This window comes from Phyllobates terribilis, unplaced genomic scaffold (genome assembly GCF_046119375.1).
Source record: "Phyllobates terribilis strain yellow unplaced genomic scaffold, ASM4611937v1 Scaffold_5__5_contigs__length_657084704, whole genome shotgun sequence".
NCBI classification, from domain to species: domain Eukaryota; kingdom Metazoa; phylum Chordata; class Amphibia; order Anura; family Dendrobatidae; genus Phyllobates; species Phyllobates terribilis.
The window spans coordinates 110623006-110639045 of NW_027362765.1; the positions used below are offsets into that span (position 1 = coordinate 110623006).

At 39.7% G+C, this 16040-nt stretch overlaps 1 protein-coding gene across 1 annotated transcript; it reads left to right on the forward strand.

Moving 5' to 3' along the window:
* The first annotated feature begins 1110 nt into the window (after nt 1–1110).
* PFDN4 (prefoldin subunit 4) lies at nt 1111–15737 on the forward strand. The gene is made up of 4 exons (XM_073681009.1): nt 1111–1254; nt 4938–5045; nt 12060–12197; nt 15217–15737. The coding sequence occupies exons 1-4, from the start codon at nt 1231–1233 to the stop codon at nt 15346–15348; spliced, it is 402 nt and encodes a 133-aa protein (XP_073537110.1). The 5' UTR covers nt 1111–1230; the 3' UTR covers nt 15349–15737.
* Nucleotides 15738–16040: the final 303 nt, after the last annotated feature.

Here is a 16040-nt window from a genome sequence, read left to right on the forward strand (position 1 = left end):
ACCTTCCCATGTTGTTTGTATTTGGTCCAGATTTTAGACACAGCTGACTGTGAACAACCAACATCTTTTGCAACATTGCGTGATGATTTACCTTCTTTTAAGAGTTTGATAATCCTCTCCTTTGTTTCAATTGACATCTCCCATGTTGGAGCCATGATTCATGTCAGCAACAGCTCTCCAAGGTGTGATCACTCCTTTTCAGATGCAGACTAACGAGCAGATCTAATTTGATGCAGGTGTTAGTTTTGGAAATGAAAATTTACAGGATGATTCCATAATTTTTTCCTCAGAATTGAGTGATTCCATAATTTTTTCCCTCTGCTTGGTCTGAAAAAAATTACCCCTACTGAGTACCACATTTTTAATCTTGATTTCTTTTAGTGTTTCTTAAAGCCCTAAAGTTGCCATCTGAAATGACTTTAGTTTTGTGCCATGTCTGTGATCTGCTTTTTTTCAACAACATTAAACAACTGAATGAACATCCTCCGAGCCCGGTGATTCCATAATTTTTGCCAGGGGTTGTATAAAAAAAAAACCTACAGAAGATTGCGATCCCAGCGATATCACTGACCTGGAGAGTCAGGTTTACCACATGATGAACGGTGAAAAATAAAAACCTCAAAACAATGTCAGAGTTGTTATTTTTTCCCCTATTTCTGCACTTAATATTTTTTTCCCCATTGTCCAGTACATTATGTGGTAAAATGACTATAACTCATCCCTCAAAATATTATGTGACAAAATAACAGTCCCTAATGGTGACGGTAAAAGGAAGGGGAGAAAAAAATACGAAAATGCAAAAAATTTGGCCGTTGTGGGAAAGGGTTAATATAGTCAGAAATCGCAACCCCCTTTATTCATCCCCTCTTTGCAACCGATATAGCTTACTATGGACGATATATCTGGTCATAATGGACGGCAGTGGTCACGTGGTGCCTCCTCCCGCATTGCCCGCAGTACACAGCGCCATCTGGTGGACAATGAGCGCACGACGCTGCCTTCTCCCTGTCCGTACAAATCGTTATTTGGACTGTACCACTTCCTCCCCCTGTGTATGTTACCTCCACCACTTACGATAATTAAAAGGTGCACAGCGTGATAAATAACCATAGTTCATTAGTTCAATAATATTGCATCTGTATCAGTAGAATTTTTTTCCCCGGAATACCATGTATTCATATAATGAGGAGGTAATGTGCGTCCCTCTGCCGACAATGGTACAGTCCCAAGATGGCGGCCACCATGAAAAAGACGGTGAGGCAGCTGGGGGCCGGTATTTGGGGTGTTGGGGGGCTAATAGGGGGTCCTTTTCATGGTTAAAGTAGTTGAGGGGAAGCGAAGGCGACTCTGTGCCCAATTCAGCGACATTTTGTGTGCAATGAAGGAGAAGTTATGAGTCACCTCCCAGTATGACCAGAACATGCAGCTCACACATCAGGGAACTACAAGTCTCAGCGTGTCATACTAGAGGCATAAGGAGGTGTAGCTTGGATTTGTAGTTCTCCAACACATAGCCCGTGACTGTGGTTTATAGATTTTTTAAGGGATTTATAGCTATTGTGGAACTAGAACTCCCAGCATACCTGAGATGCCGGATTATTGGACATTCTGAACTATCAGATGCGGATAGATAATGTGACACACACACACATTATATTATACACCTACCTGGCATAGTTGTGGTGACTGCTGCTCTATTCAGACTTGATATCTGTGCTCTTTAAAGGGGTTGTCCATTACTTGCCTCATGTACAATAAAAACAACATTTACTGCCTTCCCACATAAGTGCAGTTCCAGCAATGTCAGCACCAGCTCTCACATCATTGTTATTCCACGTAAGCCCTGCAGTCAGTCAGCAGATGCTGTTTGTCTGCAGCTCTCACGACGAGGCACAACAATGTCATATGTTACTTGGACTACAGCATTTAGAGGGAAAAACTCTATTAACCTGCAGATATGGGGTTAATCTGCAGGTTAATAGCATTACTAACCTGCCCAGTGCTCCTGCACTTAGCCAAACCCTGCAGGGAGAAAATTAAGTTTATTCCCTCGGCAGTGTTCCGGTTTCAGTCAAGGGGGTGGCGCTGGCACTAATGCAGAGCCCGTGTCAGTCAGGGCCAAGGGTGCGGTTATCGCCACCGCTCTCTATACTCAGAGCGGTGACTGAACCAGCGCCGCTACCATGACTAAAACTGAAGGCTGCCAAGGGCAATAAAGTCCATTTTCTACCCTCAGCGTTCAGCTAAGTGCAGGTGCCGGACACATTAATACTATTAATCTCCAGATTAACCCCATATGTGCATGTTAATAGCGTTTTTTCTGGTGACAGAAGGGGTTGACAAGTAGTGGTCAGTTCCTTTAAGAGCAGTGACCACCACTTTTAGGCTACGGCCACACTATCAGTATTCGGTCAGTATTTTTTCTCAGGAGTGGGAACCAAAACCAGGTGAGGAACAATCAGAGAAAAGGTATAAGGCTGCGTGCCCACAATGTGGTTTTCAAGCGTTTTTGATGCAGAATTTCCGCAGCGGAAACGCTTAGTAATACGTGCCCCATGGTCCCCAATGAAAATCCGCATGCTCTGTGCACATGCTGCGGAATTTTCCGCAGCGGATTTTCCGCAGCGGAAAAATCCGCAGTATGTCCATTATTTGTGCATTTCCGCATGCGGATTTGAGGTCCCAATGCATTTGAAAAACACAAGTCAAATCCGCATGTAAAAACGCTTAAAAAATGCGTGTAAAATCCGCAAGCGTTTTTACTGCCAAGGACATGCAGAAACGCTGCGAAAATTTTCTGCTTCAATTCTGCATCGTGGGCACATAGCCTTATAGAAACAAGTCGCCAATTCTGCATTTATCACCCACTCCTGGTTTTGGCTCCCACTCCTGAGAAAAAAACTGACTGAATACTGATAGTGGAGCCATGGCCTTAAGCTAACTAAACACTTCAGAAACCTGTCCCCCTGCGTAATACCCTGACATCATCTGTTAGAGGAGCATTGGGAGGTCCCAGGACCCATCACCTGCTCTTCCGGTCCCAGCACTTTCATACAGTTGTAGAGGGGACTCGTCTCATCTTCTTACATGGATAAAATTGCAAAGTACTTGTAAGAAGCAGTGAGCGATTTTTAATTCTGTAGTTTTCTGCTCGTTTCCTAGGATACCAGTTACTGCTTCAGTCTATCAGAGGAGAACAGTAGCACTTAAAATCTTTTACTATACATCTTTTAAGTGCTACTTTGGAGCTGACTAGATCCTGCTTCAGTCCCCTGTACTTTGTGGATGCAAACCTGTCTCTAGTACCTGCATTCCGGAGTGCTCGGGTTGGACTAGTGGCTTAGCAATGCTGCTGGCCCGAACTGTCAATCATTAGGAGAACACCACTTTCCTTGGCAAGCAGGAACCTGAAGAAGCAGCATGAGACAAACCCTTTTATCTAACGTGCAGAATTTCTGGCCCATTGGGTGCTGTATTAGAGCTTATGAATGTCATAGAGGCAGTCTCCAACTGACGACACCCCCTCCAGGAGCCACTCTACAGGACTCGTAGTGGCCATGTATTATACAGACAGCCTCTCATGTGAATGACTGGCATGTAATCCTTATTTTCCCATGCAATGGGCATCACATATCTGTTGGGCGATGGCCAAGAGGAAAACTGCTGGAATTTAGATTTAAGGTTTTATCAGTCCCTTTACATCCTATGATGACAGCTACAGTCACAATCCAGCCTGGAAAAGAAAGTGAGCAGGAAAGAAGAACAATGGCTCAGTCTGCTCTATAATAAAAGCCAGTGCTGGATGTCAATTCTTCTGATATCAGAAAGTATCTTATAGTCAGGATACTAGATTTATAATCCTAGGGAGGGTTCTCCTCATGGCTGCCATGATTAGTTAGCGTTTTTCCAGCGTTTCCCATTGAAAGTAATGGGTGGTGAAAAAACGCCTAGTGTGAACTTAGATATCAGGTTTTGCTGCGTTTTTAGTGAAAAAAAAGAGTTTCACATACTGCTGTACTTGCATTTATTTTTGTGATTTTACCAACTTGTCTTGGTCACCTGAGATGGCAGTTTGGATTAGGACAGTTTAATTAAATTAGTGATGTGTACAATGTAAACATTGGCTGAGCTAGGTGTGAGATTGAACAACACCTGTGGCCCACGAAGGTGTGAAATTGAACAATCCCTGGGCAACTCTATGGCAGACCCCATAGTGTGAAAATAAATAGTGTCCTACAAACTCAGTGCACTGCCAGTGTCTTAGGTAAACTATTCCTGAACAATTCACCTCCCCAACTGTTACATTTGAAATTCTGGTTAATATGGTTTCACATATGTCTTGCATAGGTGACTTGTGTTCATGCTTCTGTGGTGGAAGCAAAGCTGAACTTTGAGATCCTGAAAAACACACCAAAACCTGTGTTTTTGACGCAGCTTCTTTCCTGCCAAGAGATCAGATTTTACTGCCTTAAAAAACCCCAGAAAAAACGCCTAGTGTGAACATACCCTAAATGTTAGTGTAGTGTCAGTGTGTTAATATACTCACCGATCGCCGTCTTTTCCAGTATCCAGTGTCGGTCCGATCCTTTTTTGAGCCATGTGAAGGAAATTCAGACTTGCCAGATCACTCTGGAAGAGCCGGAAGTCTCTTTTATACTGTAAGTCTATGGACCCTCTCTCTGACGCTCCACAGCCTTTCATTGTAAAGGCCACTTCCAGGTGACACAGAGGGTATCATGATCCAGAGAGTACGAATAACAGTCACGTGACTCAAGAGGATCAAAACAGCGCTGGATACCTGAGAAGACAGCGATCGGACACTACACTAACATTTACATTGTTTTAGTGGGAAAAAGTTCTGAGAGTGAAGGTTTGGAACTGCTTGTCACAGCCATTGTTTCCCTCCTGTCTTACATCTGTTTCTTTTGTTTTCACAGGTTGCTGAAGATGTGAATGTCACCTTTGAGGACCAGCAAAAAATTAACATCTTTGCAAGAAATACAAGTAGAATGACAGAACTGAAGGATGAGATTGAAGTAAAGAAGGTAATGTCCCCTCCTGGCCTATGGGTGTAATTACAGCAGTGACTGCCATACAATATAATTTTTTACCCAGATCCTCTTTCCACAACAAGGACACCATGAGGAAGATCCATAAAGTGGACTAATACACTTTGCAACCAATAAAATACAACTACGATCTTTAGAGCAGAATCCTCCCTCCTCATCACACTTTCAGTATCTGTGTATTTATCCAATGATTTGCTGTCACTTGTGCTGAGACCAGTAGTTTCACCACAAGCAGTCATTACCAAAAATACTGTCCCAAGTTTCCCTTAGGGTATGTGCACACGGTCAGTAAACGCTGTGGTTTGCACGCAGCGCACTTGCTCTCCGTGCAAATCGCAGCTTTCTATATTACAAGCAAAGTGGATGGGATTTCAAGAAATCCCATGTCCACTATGTGTCTCCGTGCACCTGCGGATCACCCATGGACACTGACACACGGAGCGTCTTTTCAGACCGCAGCTTGTCAACTTCTCTTGCGGAGTCGCTAGTCTCTGCAAGAGAAATTAGATCAATACAATGTATTGATTGCGGTGAATCCGCCTGGTTCAATGAACACATGTGGATTCACCTGTGTGCAGCGCTTTGGACGCAGCATAAAGTATACTGCATTCAAAGCGCTGACAGTACGGATGGTGTGTACATACCCTTAGGGCTTGTTTTTGCAGGACGAGTTGTACTTTTGAATCTATACAGAACCTGCACTACATGAACTATATCAAAAAGATGCTGTGCCATACACTAAAGAAGGAAATGCATAAAACCAAGACAAAAGGTGTTTCTAGGCACCAAACATCTCAAATAATCAACAAAAAATTAATGTATAAAGCATAATATGCTAGGTAAATAGACTGCTGAGATTAAATCCTGATAGAAAAAATCTTTATTGATACCATGAACAAACACTTGGTGTATTAAAACATACTTAACCGCTTCCCGACCGCCCACTGTAGATAAATGTCTGCGCTGCCTGGGCTCTGTGCAGCGCGGACATTTAAAAACGGTGGGTGGTCCCGCAGTGCTCAGGACCCCCAGGGTCTTGCAAGCGCTGCGGGAGCGGTGCAGAGCGATAGCGCTGACAGGGAACATCATCGGGACCTGATTGGATCAGGTCCCAGTGATGTTAACCCTTTGCTGTCTTCTATATGCCGCGATCTATAGTGATCGCGGCATATAGAAGACAGCAGGAGGAGAGGGGGTCGTCCACTTACCTCTCCGACGGCCCCCTTATACCTTCCAGGACCTGACGTTGCTATGGCAGCTGGAGGCCACATGACCCCCTCCAGATCTGCCATATATGGTGTCCTGCCTGGCTCAGCCTGCAGCTGAAGCCAGGCAGGAGACTGACTGTGAAACAGTCAGGGAAGATCTCATGTAATACATGTCTATTACATTACATGAGATCAGTGATCAGAAAAATAAAAATTAATGTCCCATACAGGGACTAAGTAAAAATGTAAAAAAAAAGTTAAAAAAAATGTTTTTAAACTGTTAAAAAAAATTACAAAATAAATAAAAATAAATAAATAAAATATTAAACCGATAAATCCGTATATTTATGCAAAAATGAAAAAAGTACACATATTTGGTATCACCGCGTCCGAAACAACCCGAGCTATAAAACTGTCACACTAATTAACTCCTTCTGTGCACACCGTAATAAAAATAAATAAAAAACGGAGCAAAAAACTATGCTTTTTCCTCATATCGCCAAACAAAAAGTGGAAAAAAATGCGATCAAAAAGCAAAATGGAAATAAAATGGTACCGCTGAAAACGTCATCTTGTTCCGCAAAAAACAAGCCGCCATACAGCTCCATCAGCCGAAAAATAAAAAAGTTATACCTCTCAGAATAAAGCAATGCAAAAAAAATATTTTTTCTATAAAATGGTTTTATTGTGTAAAAGCGCCAAAACATAAAAAAATATACAGTAAGTGTAGTATCGCTGTAAACGTACTGACCCGAAGAATAACGCTGCCTGATCACTTTTACCACACGCAGAACGGCATAAAAAAATCCTCATAAAACAATTCCTGAATTGTTGGTTTTTGTTAATTTTACCTCCCAAAAAACGGAATAGAAAGCGATCAAAAAATGTCACGTACCCAAAAATGGTACTAATAAAAATGTCAACTCGTCCCGTAAAAAACAAGCCATCACATGACTCTGTCGGCCAAAATCTGGAAAAATTATAGCTCTCAAAATATGGCGATGCAAAAACTAGATTTTGCAAAAAAAAGCGTCTTTTAGTGTGTGACAGCTGTCAGTCATAAAAACCCAATATAAATCTGGTATCTCTGTAATCGCACCGACCCGAAGAATAAAGTAATCTAATCAGTTATATCACACTAGGAATGGCGTAAAAAATAAATAAAACCAATTCTTCACCTGCTACTGATTAGTTTATTATGTCTCCCAAAGTTCGCAGTAAGGCGCAGAGCCTTACATTTATCCTGCGCTCTGCACTGAGCACTTACCCCAGAGTTTCCATGTAAATCTCTGAAATATGTGATTCAGCCGGAACCCATAACGGAAGATTCCCTGTAATGAGGCAGATATAGGCACTGTGGATGCCGTCTGGCCTGGGATCCCACGGTGTCATTTGTTTTAGGCATGCATAAAAGTGCGGTTGGCCACAGTTTTGTGCACTTCTGAAAAAAAGGACACCGCTAAACAGAGGCCAGACGGAGTCCAGAGTAACTCTGCTGCCTCATTACAGTGAATGGATCCCGCAGGGGTTTCATCTGAATTACATCACTTGGAAATTTAGATGGAAACCCCGATGTAAGTGCTCAGCCTAGAGCGCCGGATAAATTTTACGTAAAATGTTCCCAATAAAAGCTTCAACTCAGTCCTCAAAAAAAGCTAGTCCCCACTCAGGTCCGTCATCTGTTAAAAATATAAGGGACTTCCAAGTTACTGATAGCAGAAAGGCTCTGGAAAAGCAAAATGGCCCTTGCCCCCCAAAAGAAATTCAGAAAATTTTGTGCTCCCAAATCCAAATGCCTATTCTACAATAATTCGTTCTCCAATTGTCAAATAGCACTCCGTCCCCCCCAGGTCTCGCCGTATGGCTGAGTGGTACGATACAGCCACATATGGGGTATTGACACTTTTAGAAGAAATTGTGTGACACATTTCGGCACCATTTTTACCCATTGCCCTGTGTGAAAATGTAAAATCTGAGGGTAAAACATTTTTTTGTGGTAAAAATATAATTATGCTTTTTTCACTGCCCAATGGTATAAATTAAAAAAATAAAAAATACTCACTACTTCCCTAGATGAATTCCTTGAGAGGTGTAGTTTACAAAATGGGGTCACTTGTGGGGGTTTCTGCTGTTTCGGCATGTCAGCGACTCTTCAAATGTGACATGGTGTCTGCAACCTATCCCAGCCAACATAGCGCTCCTTTCTCTTCCGAACCCTGCCGTACACCAAAGCAGTGGTTTTCCCCCACATATGGGGTATCGGCGCGGCGTACTCAGGAGAAATTGCACAACAAATTTCATGGTGCAATTTATCCTGTTACCTTTATGATAATGCAAAATTAGGGAATGAAAAACATTTTTTGTGGGAAAATTTTGAAAATTTTATTTTTACGGCTCAATATTATAAACTTCTGTGAAGCAGCTGGGGGTGCAAGGTGCTCACCACACATCTAGATAAGTTCCCTAAGGGGTCTAGTTTCCAAAATGGTGTCACTTGTGGGGGGTTTCCACTGTTTAGGCACATCAGGGGCTCCCCAAATGCAACATGGCATCCGCTAATTATTCAAACAAATTTTACATTCAAAAAGTCAAATGGCGCTCCTTCCCTTCCAAACCCTGCCGTGCGCCCAAACAGTGGTTTGCCTCCACATATGGGGTATCAACGTGTTCAGGAGAAATTGCACAACAAATTTCATGGTGCAATTTTTCCTATTACCCTTATGATAATGCAAAATTAAGGGATGAAAATTTTTTTTGTGGGAAAAATGTGAAAATTTTATTTTTACAGCTCAATATTATAAACTTCTGTGAAGCACCTTGGGGTTCAAGGTGCTCACCACACATCTAGATAAGTTCCCTAAGGGGTCTAGTTTCCAAAATGGTGTCACTTATGGGGGGTTTCCACTGTTTAGGAACATCAGGAGCTCTCCAAACGCAACATGGCGTTTGCTAATTATTCAGACAAATTTTACATTCAAAAAGTCTAATGGCGCTCCTTCCCTTCCGAACCCTGCAGTGCGCCCAAACAGTGGTTTTCCCTCACATATGGGGTATCAGCGCGCTCAAGAGAAATTGCACAAAAAATTTTGGGGTCCAGTTTTTCCTGTTACCCCTGTGAAAATAAAAAAAATTGGGTCTAAAGTAACATTTTTGTGAAAAAAGTTAAATGTTAATTTTTTTCTTCCACATTCCAAAAATTCCTGTGAAGCACCTGAAGGGTTAATAAAGTTCTTGAATGTGGTTTTGAGCACCTTGAGGGGTGCAGTTTTTAGAATGGTGTCACTTTTGGGTATTTTCTGTCATAAAGACCCCTCAAAGTGACTTCAAATATGATGTGGTCCCTAAAAAAATGTTTTTGTAAATTTTGTTGGAAAAATGAGAAATCGCTGGTCAACTTTTAACCCTTATAGCTCCCTAACAAAAAAAAATTTTGGTTCCAAAATTGTGCTGATGTGAAGTAGACATGTGGGAAATGTTATTTATTAACTATTTTGTGTGACATATCTCTCTGATTTAAGGGCATGAAAATTCAAAGTTTGAAAATTGCAAAATTTTCAAAATTTTCGCCAAATTTCCGATTTTTTTCACAAATAAACGCAAGTGATATCGAATAAATTTTACCACTATCATGAAGTACAATATGTCACAAAAAAACATTCTCAGAATCAGGGGAATCCGTTGAAGCGTTCCAGAGTAATTACCTCATAATGTGACAGTGGTCAGAATTGTAAAAATTGGTCCGGTCACGAAGGCAAAAACAGGCTCTGGTGCGAAGTGGTTAAAAACAGGGAGGTACAAAAAGATAACCCCAAGAAATGAGGCATAATAGTATGCATAAAGATATAATACAATACATACATAACCCCACTACCATACATGGTGTGAGCAGGAAAATACATATAGAGCAATGATATATTAATTGCAAAAATATATATTATTAAAGAATAAATAAATCTGTACAGTGTAACAGATATAGCACACCAATACTTATTAACATCCACTAGGTAAACATGAGAAATACATGAATAATAGATATAATATTCATACAAACCTCCAGTGACAGAAAGGGAGTGGGTAGGAGTGGGCACCTCCCTGTTTTTAAGTATGTTTTAATACACCAAGTGTTTGTTCTTGGTATTAATAAAGAATTTTTCTATCAGGATATAATCTCAGCAGTCTATTTATCTAGCATATTATGCTTTATATATTCATTTTTTGTTGATTATTTGAGATATTTGGTGCCTGGAAACACCTTTTGTCTTCTATGCTTGTACTTTTGAATAACACCATTCATTTTATCATGCTAAGCATTTGAAAGTGGGAAAAAAATTGAAAAATAAATTGAATTCCACAATTGGTTTATATTTATCATGTTCACTATATGGTAAAACTGACCGGGCAATATGATTCTCCCAGGTCAGTACGAGTAAGCAGATACCAAACATGTATAGTTTTTTGTTTTTATTTTAAGTGGTGAAAAAAAATTTGGACATTTGTAAGAAACAAAATTTAGCTTTTGTCGCTATTTTCCAAGACCCGTAACGTTTTCATTAATAGAGATCTAGGGCTGTGTGATGACTTATTCTTTGTGCCCAGAGCTGACATTTTTATTGATACAATTTTGGGGTAGATGCGATGTTTTGATCGCCTCTTATTGCTTTTAATTGCAATGTTGCAGCGGCCAAAAAAAACGTTAATCTGGCATTTTGATTCTTTTTCTCATTACGCCTTTTAACGATCGGATTAATTTACTTTATATTATGATAGATCGGCCTTTTTACGAACACACTGATATGAAATGCGTGTATTTTTTATTTTTAATGGGGCACAAGGGGGGTGATCTTTTGTGTTTTTATTTTTTTTTTTCCATATTTTTAAAAACACTTTTTTTCACCCACATTTTACTGTGTTAGTCTCCTTTCCAGAGAAACTAGTGAAAATAATGTTGACTGTGATGATTTGTAGAACTACTAGTCTCAGCAGGACTGCTAGCAATATCATTGGATGAAATAGATCTATACTGCAAGGGTGACGAGGAGGGAGGATTTTCTATGATGCGAGTTCTGCTGTAAAGATCACAGATGCGATAACGTTGTATTACATCCATCATACAATCTGTCCCCCATAGACTGTAATATACAGACAGGGGAATATCTCCTCCTTACTGTACTATAAGTAGTAAAGATAATAATGTCACCAAGTCTGTGCCCGTACAAAGCACAGGGCCGTATGAAAAACATAAACGTAGAGAAAACATCTCATGTTCTTATGTTGCTCCTCAGCTGCTGCATAACCTCATTTTACAAAGGAAGGAGGACGATTCATGTAACTCATATTAAAGGCTGATTAACATGAGCTGCTTCTTGGTGTTAGGACTAGTTGAGGAGTTTAAAGCAGCACCTCCTGTCGAATACCTTTCATTGATGTCCCAAATAATACCCGACACAAATACTCTCATACAATGTGTCCAGCGCCCCCTCAAATTTCTATCTATGTACCCTCCAGGACATATTCTTTATATTTACCTCCTCTAAGTTTCTTTTCCCTATGAGCTAAACTAATCTGTGACAGAACCTTGGGAGATGAGCTGCTCCCATATATAGTCGGAATTTTGTAAAAACACTGATAATATTTATTATAATCTACATCAAGTCTCTGGTGACCCGAATAATTACTTATACATTTCTGATGTATGCATCTGCTGAACTATATTAATCAGAGTGGACCCTCGTTATCAATAATATGATGGTTAAATTAACATAAACTGTTTCTCAAATAATAGAAGGAGCTTCAGAACCTGGAAGACGCCTGTGACGACATCATGATGCTAGACGACTCTCTGCTTATCCCTTATCAGATTGGAGATGTTTTTATTAGTCATTCCCAAGAGGAGACTCAAGACATGCTGGAGGGTGCAAAGGTTAGTCACAGGATATAACTTCTATAATACCCTCCAATGTACAAGAATGTAACTACTATAATACTGCTCCCTATGTACAAGAATTTAACTACTATAATACTGCCTCCTATGTACAAGAATATAACTACTATAATACCGCCCCCTATGTACAAGAATATAACTACTATAATACTGCTCCCTATGTACAAGAATATAACTACTATAATACTGCCTCCTATGTACAAGAATATAACTACTATAATACCGCCCCCTATGTACAAGAATATAACTACTATAATACTGCCCCCTATGTACAAGAATATAACTACTATAATACTGCTCATATGTACAAGAATATAACTAATATAATACTGCCCCCTATGTACAAGAATATAACTACTATAATACTGCTCCCTATGTACAAGAATATAACTACTATAATACTGCCTCCTATGTACAAGAATATAACTACTATAATACCGCCCCCTATGTACAAGAATGTAACTACTATAATACTGCTCCCTATGTACAAGAATATAACTACTATAATACTGCTCCCTATGTATAAGAATATAACTACTATAATACTGCCTCTATGTATAAGAATATAACTACTATAATACTGCCCCCTATGTACAAGAATATAACTACTATAATACTGCTCCCTATGTACCAGAATATAACTAGTATAATACTGCTATATACAATAATATAACTACTATAATATTGCCCCTATGTACAGGAATATAACTACTATAATATTGCCCCTATGTACAGGAATATAACTACTATAATACTGTCCCTATGTACAAGAATATAACTACTATAATACTGCCCCCTATGTACAAGAATATAACTATTATAATACTATCCCCTATGTACAAGAATATAACTACTATAATACTGCCCCCATGTACAAGAATATAACTACTATAATACTGCTCCCTATGTACAAGAATATAACTACTATAATACTGCTCCCTATGTACAAGAATATAACTACTATAATACTGCTCCTATGTACAAGAATATAACTACTATAATACTACCCCTATGTACAAGAATATAACTACTATAATACTGCCCCCTATGTACAAGAATATAACTACTATAATACTGCCCCTATGTACAAGAATATAACTACTATAATACTACCCCTATGTACAAGAATATAACTACTATAATACTGCCCCCTATGTACAAGAATATAACTACTATAATACTGCCCCCTATGTACAAGAATCTAACTACTATAATACTGCCCCTATGTACAAGAATATAACTACTATAATACTACCCCTATGTACAAGAATATAACTACTATAATACTGCCCCCTATGTACAAGAATATAACTACTATAATACTGCCCCTATGTACAAGAATATAACTACTATAATACTACCCCTATGTACAAGAATATAACTACTATAATACTGCCCCCTATGTACAAGAATATAACTACTATAATACTGCCCCTATGTACAAGAATATAACTACTGTAACACTGAAGAGAAAAGGAAGGTACATACAGCAGTGGGTCGTCTTAAAAAAATTCTTCTTTATTGCAAATCCATAAAAACTCCAGACATAGAGTAATCGCAGACGTGTTTCAGACGGTTACGTCCTTAGTCATTGCATACTTGTGTATCTGTGTTTTTTGGCGCATAACTACCAAATGATACAGTGATAATTGTGTTTTCCATGGTTTCATATTGTTACTGCATAATATAAACCGTGGACACAGTATAGGGGAGCCGCCCTCACTCACTGCCAGTATTATATTGGCAGCTCTAACATCACAATAAGCTTTATATAGTTCTTTTATAATCGCCTTCCTTCTCTCTCGTTTGATCAGTGCTCCGTTACTTTTGCATTGATCCAAACCGTCCAGTGACGTGTGTGTGTGTGTGTGTGTGTGTGTGTGTGTATGTGTATGTGTATGTGTGTGTGTGTGTGTACACCTGCAGCTATAGGGCAACATGGTGATGATACAGGAGTGTGCACAGTAATCATCTTTGTGAATCACTGACCTAGTTGATTCTGCTATGGACCAGACGGGATTTGTGCTTCAGGATCTTGTAACTACATTAAGGGCAGATCGTCCTACTCTGTATCTTAGGTTCCGTATTGGGTCCAGCAGCCAGCACTGTACAATGTGATCCTTCAGCATCGGCTAATATACTGGCTATGGGTAGTCTAGCACACAGAACAGGACTATCTGTCCCCTACATATAGTGATGAGAAGCCCAAACATGGCTGCTCTGTGCCACTATTTAAGAGCAGTATCTGATACGCCAATGATTTAGATAAACTAAGATTTTGCACCCTCCTGTAATATATTCATCTTTTTTTATAATTGGAGGTACACTTTAATATATAATGGGAAATAAATGCAAACATGTATATAGCCCTATGCAGTGAGATGTTTGGGTGAGAACTGATGACCTTCCAGCCGAGAAGGCTAGAAAGGAAAGAATAAATGTAACAACCAATAGGAACCTCTATTTTTACATCACATGACCAGTATTCTGTAATTTAAAGGGAATCTGTCACCAGGTCTTTGTTATGTAATCTGAGAGCAGCATAATAAGAGACCCTGATCTCAGCGATGTGTCACTGCTTCTTGTATTTTTTTTTGTAAAATCAGTGTTTTATCAGCAGTAGATTATCATTAGAGGACTAGTAAACCTGCTGCCATGTAGTCCCCAATATTTATAAGCTCTGTATAACCCTGCCACCACAGCTTTCTGCCTATGCACAGTGTATACAGAAAGCTGTCAATCAGTGGTGGTGGAGTTATACAGAGCTCAGCATTTAGAGAACTGCTAGATCTGCAGCAGATAAACAGTTTTTAATCCAAACTGCAGCAAGTAGCCCAGAAAGTGACACATCAGTGGAATCAGGGTCTCTGCCCTTACATAATGCTGCTTTCAGATAGGGTAGCACAAATCTGTGACAGATTCCCTTTAAGCTGAATAATTTGCCTGTTTGCTGTTAGTTAATGGCATTTTACCTTTTTTCTTCCCCGTTTTGGTGCAGAAAGGATTACAGGATGAAATAAATTCTTTACAGTCGCGGGTAGAATCCATACAGCAAGTCCTCGGTGATCTCAAAATCCAGCTCTATGCGAAGTTTGGAAACAATATCAATCTGGAGGCTGACGAAAGTTAAATCTTGTAAATTATTGTTGTTGTTTTTTTTGTTTTTGCTTTTTTTATTTTTAAATATTATTAGGCAACAATCAGGCGGCGTCAGAAAGGCAGCTCTTCATAACTCTCACCAGATAAGAACAGTCTGTATAGCATGGGATTTCACTGTTCAAATGCCCCACTAACCCATGATTACATGCACTGTATAAATGCCCCCCATCAGTTCTACTGGGGATTGTAGTTCACCAATTCCTGGAATAGGAGCCTTCAGTTATCGTAGAGGATACCTTATTCCTTCCTAAACTTACAGGGATGTCATAATTTCATTTATATCTGAAAAAACTGTCAAAATCCTTTAAATTTTCTTCTGGAAACCAATAAAATAAAGCTGCTCCTGGCATGCAAGTCTGACATCCATGTCATGTATTTTTTTTTCTTGTTAATTATTTGGCTTTCTAACCTTTCTCTGGTGGCTTGAAGGATGAATCATAACTTTAAAGTTAAGGTTGTACTTACACGTCTTGTGGGATGATCAACACGTTTCAAGGCCAACTCCATAGGGAGCAAGGCCTTCTTCTGTCTGCCAGTGAGTGATTTCTTGGAAAATCGGATATATGTGGAGGGCTGTCAGTCAATGGTGATGGGACCAAGGTCTCTGTCTCATGAATGAGGTGGCTTTGAAAATCATCCATTACCATACAGGACACAGGAATT